The sequence below is a fragment of the Penicillium canescens genome (genome assembly GCF_028828765.1).
Source record: "Penicillium canescens strain IBT 15451 chromosome Unknown utg000008l_segment0_segment0, whole genome shotgun sequence".
Classification (NCBI taxonomy): Eukaryota; Fungi; Ascomycota; class Eurotiomycetes; order Eurotiales; family Aspergillaceae; genus Penicillium; species Penicillium canescens.
The window spans coordinates 1,393,607-1,407,765 of NW_026703970.1; the positions used below are offsets into that span (position 1 = coordinate 1,393,607).

The 14,159-nt window shown below is 50.9% G+C and overlaps 5 protein-coding genes across 5 annotated transcripts; 1 reads left to right on the forward strand and 4 right to left on the reverse strand.

Annotated features, from left to right (window-relative positions):
• Window positions 1-117: 117 nt before the first annotated feature.
• Window positions 118-3,732, reverse strand: N7446_011386 (uncharacterized protein; the record flags this gene model as incomplete). The annotated part of the gene is made up of 1 exon (XM_058520128.1): window positions 118-3,732. One exon carries the CDS (start codon window positions 3,730-3,732, stop codon window positions 118-120), a length of 3,615 nt encoding a protein of 1,204 aa, XP_058367652.1.
• A 1,362-nt stretch (window positions 3,733-5,094) lies between these two features.
• On the reverse strand, window positions 5,095-7,315 carry N7446_011387 (pre-rRNA-processing protein ESF1; the record flags this gene model as incomplete). The annotated part of the gene is made up of 2 exons (XM_058520129.1): window positions 5,095-7,172; window positions 7,249-7,315. The coding sequence occupies 2 exons, from the start codon at window positions 7,313-7,315 to the stop codon at window positions 5,095-5,097; spliced, it is 2,145 nt and encodes a 714-aa protein (XP_058367653.1).
• Window positions 7,316-7,678: 363 nt separating this feature from the next.
• Window positions 7,679-9,430, reverse strand: N7446_011388 (uridine kinase family protein; the record flags this gene model as incomplete). The annotated part of the gene is made up of 8 exons (XM_058520130.1): window positions 7,679-8,162; window positions 8,221-8,452; window positions 8,506-8,547; window positions 8,606-8,719; window positions 8,775-8,817; window positions 8,868-9,012; window positions 9,071-9,198; window positions 9,260-9,430. The coding sequence occupies 8 exons, from the start codon at window positions 9,428-9,430 to the stop codon at window positions 7,679-7,681; spliced, it is 1,359 nt and encodes a 452-aa protein (XP_058367654.1).
• A 399-nt stretch (window positions 9,431-9,829) lies between these two features.
• N7446_011389 (glucose-induced degradation complex GID8) lies at window positions 9,830-11,075 on the forward strand (the record flags this gene model as incomplete). The annotated part of the gene is made up of 4 exons (XM_058520131.1): window positions 9,830-9,844; window positions 9,897-9,976; window positions 10,160-10,355; window positions 10,569-11,075. 4 exons carry the CDS (start codon window positions 9,830-9,832, stop codon window positions 11,073-11,075), a joined length of 798 nt encoding a protein of 265 aa, XP_058367655.1.
• A 245-nt stretch (window positions 11,076-11,320) lies between these two features.
• Window positions 11,321-14,146, reverse strand: N7446_011390 (putative NADH-ubiquinone oxidoreductase 64 kDa subunit). The gene is made up of 5 exons (XM_058520132.1): window positions 13,143-14,146; window positions 12,742-13,082; window positions 12,534-12,684; window positions 11,739-12,470; window positions 11,321-11,677 (listed from the first exon to the last, which is right to left on the reverse strand). The coding sequence occupies exons 1-5, from the start codon at window positions 13,960-13,962 to the stop codon at window positions 11,661-11,663; spliced, it is 2,061 nt and encodes a 686-aa protein (XP_058367656.1). The 5' UTR covers window positions 13,963-14,146; the 3' UTR covers window positions 11,321-11,660.
• Window positions 14,147-14,159: the final 13 nt, after the last annotated feature.

Here is a 14,159-nt window from a genome sequence, read left to right on the forward strand (position 1 = left end):
GAGTCACAAACATTGGCAGAAAAAAAGAAGAAAGGGGTGTGCAAAAATGTGCGAGAAAAGTACCATGCAAAAAGAAAAGAAAAAAAGATAGAAATTTTCGAAGCCAGGCAAAGCGTATCACCAGGCTTCTTCGACGTCGAGGAGCCATTTCCGAATTCCTTCACGCAATGTATTGTCAGCACCTGCAAGTGCTCTCCTTCGTTCACGATCAGCAAGAGCTAATGTGCTATCCACATCTTCACGGCAATGCTCGGCAGTAACGATGCGGACGACTTCTTCCAAGGCCCCAAGTACCATTTTGCGGCATTCACCACGAGGCACTTCGAGAGGAGGGGCTTCATCGGTGCGTGGAGGAGGAGCTTTGTTGTCTTCAGCTTTGCGGGCGCGAGTAGGAGATGGAGCACGCGAGTGTGCCAAAGACGAGTTACCGCTTTGGCCCAAGACACGCTCAACGGCATCAACGAGAACACCGTCGAGGTCCATCACGGGTTCCTCGATGAAGCGTTCTTCCACAAAGCTTTGGTCTTGTTCTTCGGCGGTAGAGCTTTCGGGTATCTTGTCTGGTCCGTTGAAGAAGCCAGAGAACTGTGAAGAACGAGACCCACCGGTGTGGCGGGCGCCGCCCAAGTGAAGGCCATTGGCTGGTGAAGCTGGGGTATGAGTGGGCGAGTCATGACCCACTGTGACCTTGCGTCTCAATCGAATTCGTTTCACGGTTGAGGCCCTAGTGTCCGCGATCAAGGTTGTGGCGACATCGACCCATCTCTCTGATCCATCCACATCGGATGCGGAGGGGATATATGGAGAGGGTTCGGCCCGCATGGCCTGCTTGATCTCTGTTTCAAGGGAGGCGTAAGGCCGGACTGCTTGAAGCGAGAAATCTTCATGGAATGACTTCAACCAGCCAGCTACATGGGCAGTAGGGCCATCGTTATCTTTCCCAACACCGTGGAACCCAGAGCCACTGCTGTGAGTGGAAGCGATTGCATCCATGCTGGTGACGGACGTACGAGTTTTCTTCGGCGAGGCAACAGTAGAATCACCGGAGGAAGAAAGTGACATGAATCCTGGAAGGGGAAGATCAACGTCTACCACACCTTCCTCTGCGCGGACTGACATCTTCAAAGGTGATTCACGGACTTGGCTGGTTAGTGATGACGGTTCGGGCGAACCAGCCTCATCGCTGTGAGCAGCAGCAGCGGGGATGGAGATATTTCCACTGGGGGCGTTTTTGCGCCGTTGTTCATCTTCAACCTCCGTGACTTCTTTGACCATTTGACTTAAAGTAGTGGGACCACGCACAGCAGGGCCAACAATTGTAGAGACAGATCTCTTGCGAGTATCAGTTGGAGAATAGGGCTCACTGCTTTCAGCGGATGACTCCTGCCGAGAGCTCCAAAGACCGGAGAAGATACCTCCCCAGCGACCCCCGGCTGACGGAAAACTGCCGTTTGGGGTCAAGACAGAGCTGTCACTTCGTTGGAGGTTCTTCAGCAAGGTCTCTGACGCGAGACTATCGTTGCCTTCAGCTGCGGCAGTTTGGTGTGAGCTGCTTGGCTGAGAAGTGAAATGGGGCACAGGGACGGTGCTGCTTTGAGTAATCATAGAGGTAGTTGCACCGCTGGTGTTCTTAGCTCGATCCTTCGGAGGATTCTTTACGCCGAGGGTTCTGATCGACCGAGCATCGGAACCTCTGCGGGCTGAGGCCGTAGAAGGTTCCGCCGGCGGAGTTATGTCGGCGCCATCCGACGACCGCTGCGCTGTATCTTGTGATGAAACACTCACTGATCGTCGATGGTAATCGTTTTCGCCCATGTTTAATCGATTGGCACGAGCTCGTCTTTCAATCGCTCGGCGAAGGGACTCCTGGCGGAGTACAGGAACTGTAGGTGGACTGTGGGAGATAGCACGCATTGAAATTGATGTACCAGGTCTAAGCGGCGAAGGTAACGGCTCCAGACGCTGTTTAGATGGCAAAAAGGCGGCGAGCAAGAAGACAAGGCGGCGAGCAGTCATCTTGTCTGGGCAGACAATGACTGTTCTGTTTGCAAGTATAGGTTCGCCATCTTGCTGGGACTTCTGCTGCAGATTATGGCGCCGGCGATACCACTCGGGGCCAAGAGTGTTGAGCCATTCGGTGTGGTTCCCCAAGAATGCCGTGAGAATCACCAAAAAGAAGAAATTCTGCTCTTTGTCGCCTAACCCACGGACAATCGAACGGCCTTCCTCCCGCCAGACGCCCCAGCGACTTTGTCCAGTGACCACGTATGGAGTTTGAAGGGCCAAGCTAATCCGACGAGAACTGCGGATAGCCTCCTCCTTGAGTTTCGAATTGACAGATAGAATGTTGGCGGGGAGATGCACAATAGTCTGGTTAGTCCGCTGCATATTAGGAGGTTTAGCAGGCTTCGGGTGCGGCCCCAACAAGGAGTCTACCTTCTTCAGAAGGAAAAGAATTTCGTTCCGAGCAAGTCTTTCAAGATGAGAGAGTGTACGAGTGATGACATCCCAATGATCAACGAGTAAGTCCAGGCGCTCATCCAGACTAGCAGGTGGGGATGCTGCAGACAAGCTATCGTCAAAGAATCCGCCTGGCCAGCGGTGATCTGAGTCCAGCGAGCTTGAGAAACCAGGCCGAGGCGAATCGGGGCCAAGCGTGCTGAATCTTGAAACAGGTCGTCCAGGATTGCGTGCGAGCAAAGGAATCTGAATTGTTATGGCAACAGCGTACATCGGCGTTTTCTTTTCCTTTATTTTCTTGCGCTTGGAGACATCCGGGAAGGGGAAGCCGCCCATCTCAGGCAAAGATTCCTGGTAAAGAGCGCTGGCATAGTCATGTCGCTCAGCGGATGCCTCGGCTCCTTCGGGAAGATTCACGCTAAACATGCGAGTCAAGAGGACTGTGACTTTGGAAGGTGGTTTGCTGTCCACTCCTCTACCTGCTCCCATTAAGCCTGATGGACTGCCTGTGGTATAGGCACGAGAGAGTGGACTGCGGGAAGCAGGTGATGATGCATTAGTGCCTGGTCCCGTATCGTCATCAGCGGAGATGATGTGCATTTTTGTAGACGATCCCCGGTAACTGAACGCACTGCTGCCGAAGATGCAATTCAGGAGACCGGTGTCGTTTGAGTCGGCAGAATGTCGAGAATGGCCTGTTTCGTGCAAGGTGGCCGATGGTGCCAGCGTTGAGCTCCGACCTCGGGCCCGAGAGAAAGCACCGGCACTTGCTGGTGATGACCTGCGTGCATCTGCAGCAACGGAGAGAGGGCTCGATTCGACGACAGACGATTGGTTGAGAATATTGCGGCGTGTCCCACGGGAGAGACTAGAGACTGCACGCGTATGTCTAGGGCCGGACTGATCATTGCCTTGTGGATCGATTCCGAGGCCGGTTGGGGAGTCGGATGCACGAGTGTCAAGTAAGACGCACGCATCACGGTCGCCTAATGCATTCTGTGCAACGATCACCCGGAAATCCTTGATAGGATCCAATTCCATTCCACCACGATCATCGTAGGCCCCGGCGGTCGAGGCGTTCGGGGAATTAAACGTTGTTTGCAATGGGTAGGCATGTGTATTGGAACGTCGGAGGAGGCTGGCATCGGGGAAAAGAAGGCCGGAGGTATGTTCCTCTTCGGTGACGGACTCAAGAGGTGTTCCATTGTTGCGTGTTGAGTACGCCGCGGGGTTTAGAGTCGACGCGGCGGTACTCAAGAGTCGGCCCAGCATGATGAATATAGCCGGGGAAACCTGCAGGAATGTGGGAGAACGGATGAAGAAAATGGACTGATCAAATAACGCAGTGTAACGATGGGTAGCAGACAGCTAGGGAAACCAGGCTGCATCCACCCATAGCTTAATTCAACGAAGCAGAAACCATCATCAAGCGATGAGGGAATTGAGAATGGCCGAAGAGGGGAGTGGAAAGGAAAGTGGGATGAGCTGCAGCAGTGGGGCTCTCAGCAATTGGGAATTGGCTCTCACCAAGTCTCCACAGTCTTTTCAGAGTTGAGGAAACAGGTTAGATAAAATAATTCCCCAGCTTCTTAAGGGACTCAGGACATTGATCAGAGACGGCCTGGGGAACTGTGGATAGAAGCCGGAAGAGGCGGTGAGTGCCGTCACGTGGTCTGAAGGCACAGTCAGGAATAGTGACATCTGGGCTTTAATCAACTCCAACTACAGGTCAACTACAAATGTCCGGGTATCTTCTTATCAGATCTTCCCAAATACTCATCTAGTCTGTTGAATGAAATTCCGATCTTTGAATTCTTCTTATAACGAAGATACCAGCGATGACTCAATTTTAATTTTTACAATCAAGTCATACGAAGCTCTATTGACTACCATGTCACTATCCTCGACCGTCCCCGTGTCACCGCATAGCTGGGATTGCAAGGAATGGTGTTAGTCGGTGGCTGTTATTTGAGACGGATATGAACTTGGGATTGGAGGAGAATATTTCTTTCCAACGTATTACCCATACCGACCGCATGACAGCTCTACACCGTGAATCACACGTCGTGTAGGACAAGCATCATGCCTGTAGCGTTCTGTGCCTGGGACCGAATGAAGTGTCGATCATATATCAGACACACATTATTTTCACTATATCAGGCGGCCTGTCGCTTCTGCCTACGTTTTATGCGGGGTTCAGCTGAATATCAGACATGGTATATTATTTTCTTCCAATTGAACCCGCCACAGTGTGGCCTATCTTAGCTGCTGATATATTATCCATGCATTATTTATTGGTGCCGAAGTTGACTATCATAGTCGCATGCAGCCCCTTGGCATCGAACCATTATGACAGGATTCTGTCCTGTTAGATAGCCAATGAATTCGCGCACAGCCCTGTAGCCCTATACCTTTGAGAGGAATTTCACGGTTATACGGAGAATGATAGGAGGGAATCAACGTGAGAAAAGATTTAAGAGGCGCACTACACCGTTTCCGTGGCTACAAGCACATATAACTAAGAAATACCTTAAGTCACCGTTGGCAATGTGCCACAGATATATGCACACAATCCAATTCAATACACCGATTCCCAGTGCAATAGCTCCGAATTCATTACAGTTCCACTTATGTTCATGCCTTCGACTGGCGCTTGACCTTATCCACCAGACGCTTCAGATCCTCCGAGCCAGACTCCTTTGGTGCCTTCTTCTGCTTCTTTTGGCGTTCCTTCGTCTCGGGCACAACCTCTGCTTCAGCGTCATCACCAGTGCGTCTGCGCTTACGGCCCTCTTCCAGCATGGCCTTCATGCCAGAGGTGGACTTGAAGCGGGGGTTGGTGGGATCGATAGCGAAATCATGGCTGTCGAACAGGCGGGAGAAACGGGGATCGCTGACGTTGACCTGGAAGTCATCTGCCGGAGCAATTTCCTGGGACTTGCCCTTCTTGCCCTTGCCCTTCTTCTTCCGTGACAGTTTCTCGGCCTTCTCGATCTCGGTCATGTCGAAGTGCTTGATGTGAGCCTTCTCGTCGTCTACCATGAGAAGCTCAAGCTCAGCCCGCTGAGCAGCTGATGCCGCTTCTTCGGCGGCACGCTCCTCACGCTTCTTGCGCTTCTCCTCCTTGCGCCGGGCAGCGGAGGTGACCTTGCCAGTAGGGTCGTCGAAGAATGGATCGTTGAAGCCTGCATCTTCTTGCACTTCCTCCTGTACCTCGGCTGGAGCAGGTTCGTTGTCTTCACTGTCCACTGCGTCGGCACCCTCTTCGTCTCCTTGCTTGGTAGCCTTGAGCTTCTCCTTTCGGCGCTTCTTGCGCTCACGCTCCTTTCGCACGTACTTGTCGATTGTGCTTTCTTCGACCACTGGTTCATTCTCGAAGATGGTATCCTTGCCGTGACCGCCAGCCAGACCCGATGTGAAAGTGACCTCCATCTCACCAACAGGACCGTCGGCCTTGGTGCGGGTAGGCTCGGCGCTCAGGCCCAGCAAAGCACGCATGCGCTGCCTCTCAGCCTCCTTCTTGGATAGCTTCGTAATTGAAGCTTCTCCGGCAGTGTTATCAACAACTTCCACGCCGCCATCCTCGTTATCTGAATCTTCATTGTCAGAACTGTCAGACCCGAGATAGGCTTTCAGGTCGTTCTCGTCAACATCCTTTCGCGAGCCGCGGAACGCACGTGCCTGTGCTTCTTTCCTTGACTTGTCATCCGCATCCCATGTCAATTTTACCTTGCTGTGCTGCAGAGCATCAGTAACAAATTCGGTAGGCTTGTAGTTATCAGGAATTCGAGAGCACTCGTCGCGAGGCTTGTCATCCGAGAAGTCTGTGTCATCAGGCACGAAGCGAAGATCGAAGAAATTGGCACTGGAGAGGTATTCGGCGCCATCAACCAGATCGTAGACATGTTTGGCGACATCCTTAGATGAGAACTTGAGGATGGCATAGTAATACCGCAGTCGGTCGAGTTGGTAACGCCGTAATTGTGTAGAGTTGAACTCTTCGCCGTCATCACCCTTCATCATCGATTTTTTGATTTCTTCCTCCTCATCATCCGAGTCTACGTCAGAGTCATCCTCGCCACCAGCGTTTTTCTTGGTCGGCGCGAAGATCTCTTTCGGGGGACCTTCAACCTCCTCCCTCTCCATACGCTCCTTTCCAAACTCGCTAGGGTAGACTGTGACGTTCGACACACGACCACCAGGAGGAAGGAAGCTCGAGAAAACAGCCATCAAATCTTCAGCGCGAATATTGTCCCAGTCGAGGTTGACGACTGCTATCCGATTCGATACTTCTCCTAGCGGCACATTGGACTGGTGTTGATCTGGGAATTCGACCTCGTCTTCGATCTCCTCCTCGTCGTCTTCCTCCTCGCTGGAGCTTTCCTCGGATGACGAGGATTCAAAGCCACCATCGCGTGCAGGATCATATGAGGCAGAATCGATGCGCTTCAGCTCCTTCTTGACTACTTCTTCGTCGTCGGAGCCGCTTTCCTCGTCCTCGTCATCGTCCTCAAGGCGGTAGAACTTCTTCAATTGCTTCTTGGTGTCGTCCTTTGCCAGCTTGCGTCCATAGCGATCGACAGCAGCGTTGCGGGAGAAATCCTTATCATCTAGCACGTGCGCAAAGCGCTTGTCAAGCTTGACATGAGTCTGGCGTTTGCTTGGTAGACGGTAGCGAGGGTCAGATTGGATGCTGGCAAAACGAGGGTCCGCTGTAATAGAAAAAAAGTCAGTAATGCTGGTCCATAGGGCCCTTTAGGACGTATCTCAAGCTTCGGTTGTACGTACTGATCAACGGGCCGGTTTCGCCTTTGGCCTTTCCGGCCTTGGATTTTTTCTTGTCAGGGCCTGCCATTTTAAGCTCTGTGATATATCACCGAGAACCTGGCAATTTTTTTCAAGACCTGGGCATCGATAAGAGATCGTCAAATTCAACAAGTGAAAATACTCGACCGGCAGATTATTTCTTTTTTCTGCCGCGGCGGTCGGCCAGGCGGTCAGACGCATGTGTCTAGTTCTCAAAACGGAAAGTCTGCTACGATCCGAGGATTTTCAGTCAGCATACATTATCGTGGTGGTGAGAAGTTTAAAGTATATGCAAGTAAAGTATTGTCATTGTTCAATATCACTCCTAATAATGCAATGCGTCCGTAGTCACGGAATATGTCGTGATCAGCGTATGTACTAGGTCTCGATATATAGCAGCGATTGGATAACTTTAGCATCCAAAGTACCGCTTCTCAATCCATCGTGGTTCTCCCTCTTCCTCAATCCGCCCAACAATCACGTTGATCTTGGGGAATACAGCAGTCAGTCGTTTGAGACCTCGCTCGCCTGCTGCGCAGGTCACGAAAACAATTCTGTCCTGCTCCACTCCGTGGTCAAGAAGGACGCGAACGGCCATAAGTGCAGCACCTCCACTGGACATTTGCGAGTCCATGAGGATAACTGTGGCATGTTCTTCGAGCTGCGCTGGGAGTTTCAGGTAATGCAACTCCGGCTCTCCGCTGCACTCATTGGTTTGAATGAGCACGCGACCAGTGACACAGTCAGGAATCGATCGCTTGAGGGCAGTCTCTATACACGAACCTCCTCGTAGGATAGCGACAGCCGATACAGTACCCTTGGGATGCAAACCAATGTATGGTTTTCCTTGTGGTGTTTCCACATTCGCGGAGACATACAATGTCATGTCCAAGGATCTGGCAACGGTATTAGTTGAGTAAAAGAAAATTCAAGTTCGGGATGTGGGTGTCATACTTCTCAATCAAGATCGAAGCCAGTCGATCAAAGTAGAAGATGAAATCCTCCTGCTCAGTCGCTGGGTTTTGCAAAATAGTATTCATTCCGATGAGCTGCGGCGTGGAGGGCAAAACATGCACATTCGAAGGCAGCTCAACTTCCGCTGCAATCAGACCGAGCCTGTCAAGTTCTTCAGTGTGCCTGTCGGATTTATCTTGCAGCTTGCGTTGGATGTGTTTCACCACCATGTCTAGATTGAATTAGCCTCAAGTCATCAGGGTTAGCGGCGCGAGGAATGCATACCAATGGCGGTCGTGTTCTCAATGCCACGTGGAATTATAATGTCTGAAAATCAGGGTTAGGAAACTCCCTGAATCCATTGCACAGTCACACGACTACCAACCTGAAATGGGGCGTTGGGGTTCCACATATCGGGTATAAGATGGCTTCACGAAAGCGAACCACTGTTTGATGATTCCTTCAATGTCTCGGCCGCGCTCGCGGACATCCCGAAGGACTATTAATATCTCTGTCAGTGACCTTTTGCATGAATAAGATTCAACATCACCCACCTCGGCGTCCTAAGCACACATCCATGTCGGCTTCAACGAAGATCTGGATTGAGGAGTTAGCTCTGTTTGAGAGGCGGAGAAGAAAGCACATACCTTCACATCCAACATCTCCACGATTCTAGGATCGTGAAGCGCCAGAATGCCCTCCAGAATAATCACTCGAGGCGAGTAAAGAGTGGTCGTGTTGGACTGCCGCTGGTGATCAGCGAATGAGTACACCGGGATGTTGGCTTTCTTTCTGTAGTACAATCTGGTCAGGCAAAACAAAGAGCCTAGACAGTAGAAAAGAGAGTTACCCTTTCTTGAGATCCCGCAGGGTCTGTACGAGAAGATCAAAGTCAATCGAATCCGGGCAGTCAAAATCATACTCGTTCGCATGAGCTTTGAGGTGCTCCTTGGATGATAATGACTTGTAAAATGAATCCTAAACAAATGAAGGTTAGAGCCGCAACAAGATCGAGACCATCCATTTTTAGAAGCTTTACCATTACAAGGATCACCACCCAGGGTAGGTTCAACGACTTGACAATCTCCATGGCCACAGAGGTCTTGCCAGAGCCTGAACTACCAGCGATGCCGATGATGCTCAAGTCCTGCCATGGTGGAGCATACCGCGGCGCGGGGCTTGAGGAAATAAAAGGCGAGATTGACTCCATGTCAAAAAAACTGTCACTTAAGACTGTACCCCACTGTACAATACGACTCGGATTGAAATGCAATTCCTCGATAAGAGCACTGGAGGGCTTGGCATAATTATGTAATACACTTGCCCAAGCCAGGTTAGCCAGACACATCTTTCTGCCAACGCCTCTTATTGGTCACATGTTGCTGACTCATGCCTTCGTCATCCGCTGACTTAGGCTTAGCGCGTTACCTTCGCTTAAGCTCCTCTTATTCCGAGCTTTTTCTTCTCGCCCTTCTCTTCCTCTTCCCTCCATCCAACTGGTCTTCTCCCACACAGCGACTGCCTCTTCCCATGGCCGTCGTTTCTTGGGTCACCATTCAGCTTTGAGGATAGCTTCGGACCAGATTCAAGACTGGGCATCCCGCTCATAATGTCGGCTAATCTTGTATGCTTCTCGGTGTGAAACCCGTGGTCGCTGGCCTTTTAACACAATGCAGATGTCCCGAACTCCCTCGACTGCGACGCCTACGTGGCATCACTTCGAGCGGAAGCTCGAGGAGGTCAAGCCTTCCAAGACGTGAGTTACCTCCGATGCCATCCCCCTCCGCCCCGTGACATGATGTTCTTGAAAATCAAGTTGGGAATCTCTCTGAAAACATGTGAGGAGAAACAATTGACTTGTCTATCTGATTCACGTCACCTCTGCAAATATTGCATTCAACAGTTGGGTCCGAGCGATTCGCTAACTGTCATATCACAGTGATATCAACTATTTGGTCATGGATTACCTCATCACAAATGGCTATCCTGCCGCTGCGAACAAATTCGCAGTTGAGGCCAATATCCAACTCAGAACAGACCTGGAATCTATCCAGGAGCGAGTTGAGATCCGGACTGCGATTTACTCGGGTGATATCCAGTCGGCTGTTGAAAAAATCAACGAGCTCAACCCTCAGGTAAGAAATTTTTTCCCCACTAGTCGACTCCACATTTCCTAGCCCCTATTCTTGCTATGATTATACCAAGTTTCATGCACCACTCTTAAATCCCCTCCGGGGTTTTGCAGAAAAACAAACATCTTCAGTCCTCAGTATGAGCAAATTGCCAAAATTGGATCTTATCAACACCAACACACTTGCAAAGTGCCATTGCTAACAAGACTTCAATAGATTCTTGATGAGGACCCATCTCTGCACTTTGCCCTGCTGCGCTTGCAGTTGGTTGAGTTGATCCGCACCTGCATGGCCATCCCAGGCAGCGACATCAGCCCAGCCCTGGACTTCGCGACCTCGCAGCTTGCACCTCGTGCTCCCACGAATCCCCAGTTTCTGGAGGACCTCGAGCGCACACTTGCCCTATTGATCTTCCCCAGTGACAACTTGGACCCGTCCCTTGCATGTCTTCTGGACCCCGCGCTTCGTAAAGATATCGCTACCCAAGTCAACGAGGCCATTCTGCAGAGTCAGGGCGCTCGTAAAGAGGCCCGTCTGCGCAATCTTGTGAAGCTTCGGGCGTTTGCCGAAAGGAAGGCCCGAGACGCCAAGAGAGACATTCCAGACACCCTGGACATTGGCTTAGTCGGCGATTCTCACAAAAAATCCAGTAATGATCTTGCTACTAACATTTCCGACACCTTGATATCTCACAACAGTGATGTTGACCCAATGATCTCCTGATCTGGTCTTTGTCTAGCCTGGTTTCTAAGTGCTGGCTCTGACCACTTCTGCCCGTAACGTTTGATTTTTCTAGCGCGGCGTCTTGGTGCCTCATTCTTAGGCGTTTCGTTCCTGCGATGTCTATCGCTGTTTTTTCAGTTCGGCCTTTTGAGCCTTGTTACAACACAATGAATATTTTCCTTTTACTTGAATGACTCCACCTTCTTTTCGCTCCTCGGGGCACCAATGCCTAAGTCTAGTAAAAGCAGAACAAGCTTGATCGTCGGCCTAAATTTCTTAACTGACGTCTTTCTAGATTACAGTCAATGCGTTTATGCAGCAAGCATCAGAACACAAGAAAAAAGCTAGCTAATGAACGCAACAAATCCATACAGCCGCTGGTATGCATGAAGTTCAACAGGATAAACCCAAAAGAACAAGCAAAAAGGTCGAAGGCGTAGGTATTTTCGGAAATAAACAGGAGTCATAGGACAAATGGTTCCCAATCTCTCTCTGACCCGCTCGAAACTGTATCAGCAAATAAACACTATTGATATCTCATCATCGGCCAGCGACAGGCTATGGGTGGGGAGTATATCGAGCTGCTTAGAAGCTCATGAGATCTAGAATTACGGAACATATTAGCAATGCTTGCAGATCAATCAGGACATAATGAAGACATACCTCTTCCGAAAAGAGCTCTCTTGGCCCAGTCCATGGCCAACATACACCTCGTGCGGAAGCTCACGCTCTCGGCGAAGTAGATACTACGCCAGAGGTACATGGCAATGACACCACCGCTGAAGCTCATACCGCCAAAGTCGAAAATGGCAGCGTTACTGATGTACGCTAAGCTTCCAAGATGTCTGTAACGGAAGGCCTTGTAGACGGCCTCGTCGAGGTCACCATAGTCGATCTCATTGGCCTTGAGGCCAGGAAGGGCGGCGGCAATCTTGGTAAGCTTGCGGCCGAGGTAGACACCCTGCTGGTTGGCACGCTGGGCGGTGGCAGGCAGGGAAGTGAGCTTGGTGTCGATCTGGTGCAGGAGCTCGGACAATTCGCCGTAGTCGAGTGTACCGGAGTGGTCCTTGTCGTACTGTTCGAAGAGTAGGTCCAGGCGGCGGAGATGGTTAGTGGCTTGAGGGAAACGTTTCTTTACTCGGTTGGCAACTTCTGTCCATTCGGAGAAGGTGAGGTGGACCTTCTCGGGATCGCGACCCTTTTCCCAGGCGATAGTGCGAAGGAACCGGATAATGTTGTCTGCCACGTTATTCTGGACTGTCGAGCAGTCACCAATGGCGTAGACGTCACCTAGGGGAGCACCAATCAGACGGAGATGAGAATCCGTCTCAAGGGCATGCTTGTTGTTCTGACCCTCCAGCTTGTTGGAGAGGGTTTCGCAGATTTCAGCTCGGGCTACATCGTGTTAGTTATTGCAAGCCATGGTTGTAGATTGATGTATGATGGTAGTGCACTTACCCACGCCAGTGGACCACAGGCAGAATGCAGTTGGGATCTCCTTGACAATAGTCTTGCCGTCTTCCACCTGACTGAAAAGGACCCGGTCACTGCGAACTTCCTTGACACGGGCGTTGGTCAACACCTCGACACCATCACGAGTGAATCGACCCTAGGAAACAATGTTAGAACGGTTATCAGAAAGTCTCTGGAGTATAGAAAAGCATACCTCAGCATACTTGGAGAGTGCCTCGTCGTACGTGTTCAAAATGTGGGTTCGGCTCTGGATGATGTGAACAGAGATCTCGTTGCGGACAATGCGAGGGAAAGAGAGGAGTAAGTCTTCATTGAGAAGATCGAACAGCTCAGCAGCAAATTCAACACCGGTTGGACCACCGCCACAAATGACAAAGGAAAGCAGGCGTCTGCGCTCTTCATCGGTGGTGGTAGGAAGACAGGCCTGCTCCATGTTTTCCAACACCTGGTTTTTGATGCGACGAGCATCGTCAATTGTCTTCAAGAAATTACAATTCTCGAGGCCCTTGACACCATGGGGGTTCGTCACACAGCCTAGATATGATAAGGTTAGTACTTTTGCGATGAACACTGTTTGTTCTCGAGATAACTCACCGACACCAATAACAAGCTTGTCGTAGGGAAGATAGAAGTTCTTTCTAACCCCGTCATTGTCAACCTGAGAAACCTCCACCAACTTTGCAGAGAAGTCGACATCAGTAGCCGATGCCTTGAGGAAGTGCCCATTGACTCGATCAATAATGCGCCGAACGGGCTCCACCAGCGAACGAAGACCCAGGGTGCCTACAGTAGCAGAGGGCAGCATAGGAGTAAACAAGAAATAGTTGGTCGGGGAAACGACAGTAACGTGGTAATCTGCAGGGTTCAAGTTCTTTAGGAGCGCAATACTACCCCAACCCGTGCCCAGGATGACCAGACGCGGCTTGTCCTTCTGCTCCAGCATTGTTTCCGAGTCATAGTCACCAACAAGGTAATCGGCAATAGGCAAGTTCTTCGGGCCTCCAATCCGAGGATTAAGCGCCAACTCTGAAACAGGGATGTCGGCTGCAGTTGACGATTCGCGATATGTACTAGCATCATAGATAAAGAAGGCAAGTACCATAGCACCACCAGAGAAGATCAGAAAGCCACACCAGGTAAAAACTTTGTACGTAGCGCCCACGATGGCCGATCTCCGTGCAGACCCCAGCTTGGCTGCGAGTTCAGACTTGTATCGGATTGGCACCGAGACCGTCGGTACCTGTGCCAAGGCGCGCCATTGGGGGGCTGGTCGGTGACGAGGGGTGTGTATCGAGCGGGATAGCGACAGTCGGGGAGTCGGGAATGCCTTTGAGATACGAATTCGAGCTGGTAATGACCCCATTGATTTCAGTGCGGTGCCCTCTGCACGGCTCCGGAGCATCGCGTTCAGCATTGTCAGACAGGAAGGGAAGAAGTGATCAGCGATGGTAAACAGAGACGAAGCAGCTCATGGCCCGTCTCTGTGCTCTGAATGAAGGAGCGACCTGGCAAAACCTAGAACTAAAAGCTCAATAAAATAAACTGAGAAACTTACCAAGACAGGATGTGATGCTACAGCGACGTCATCTAGTAGGGAGTCACGTGCCTGAT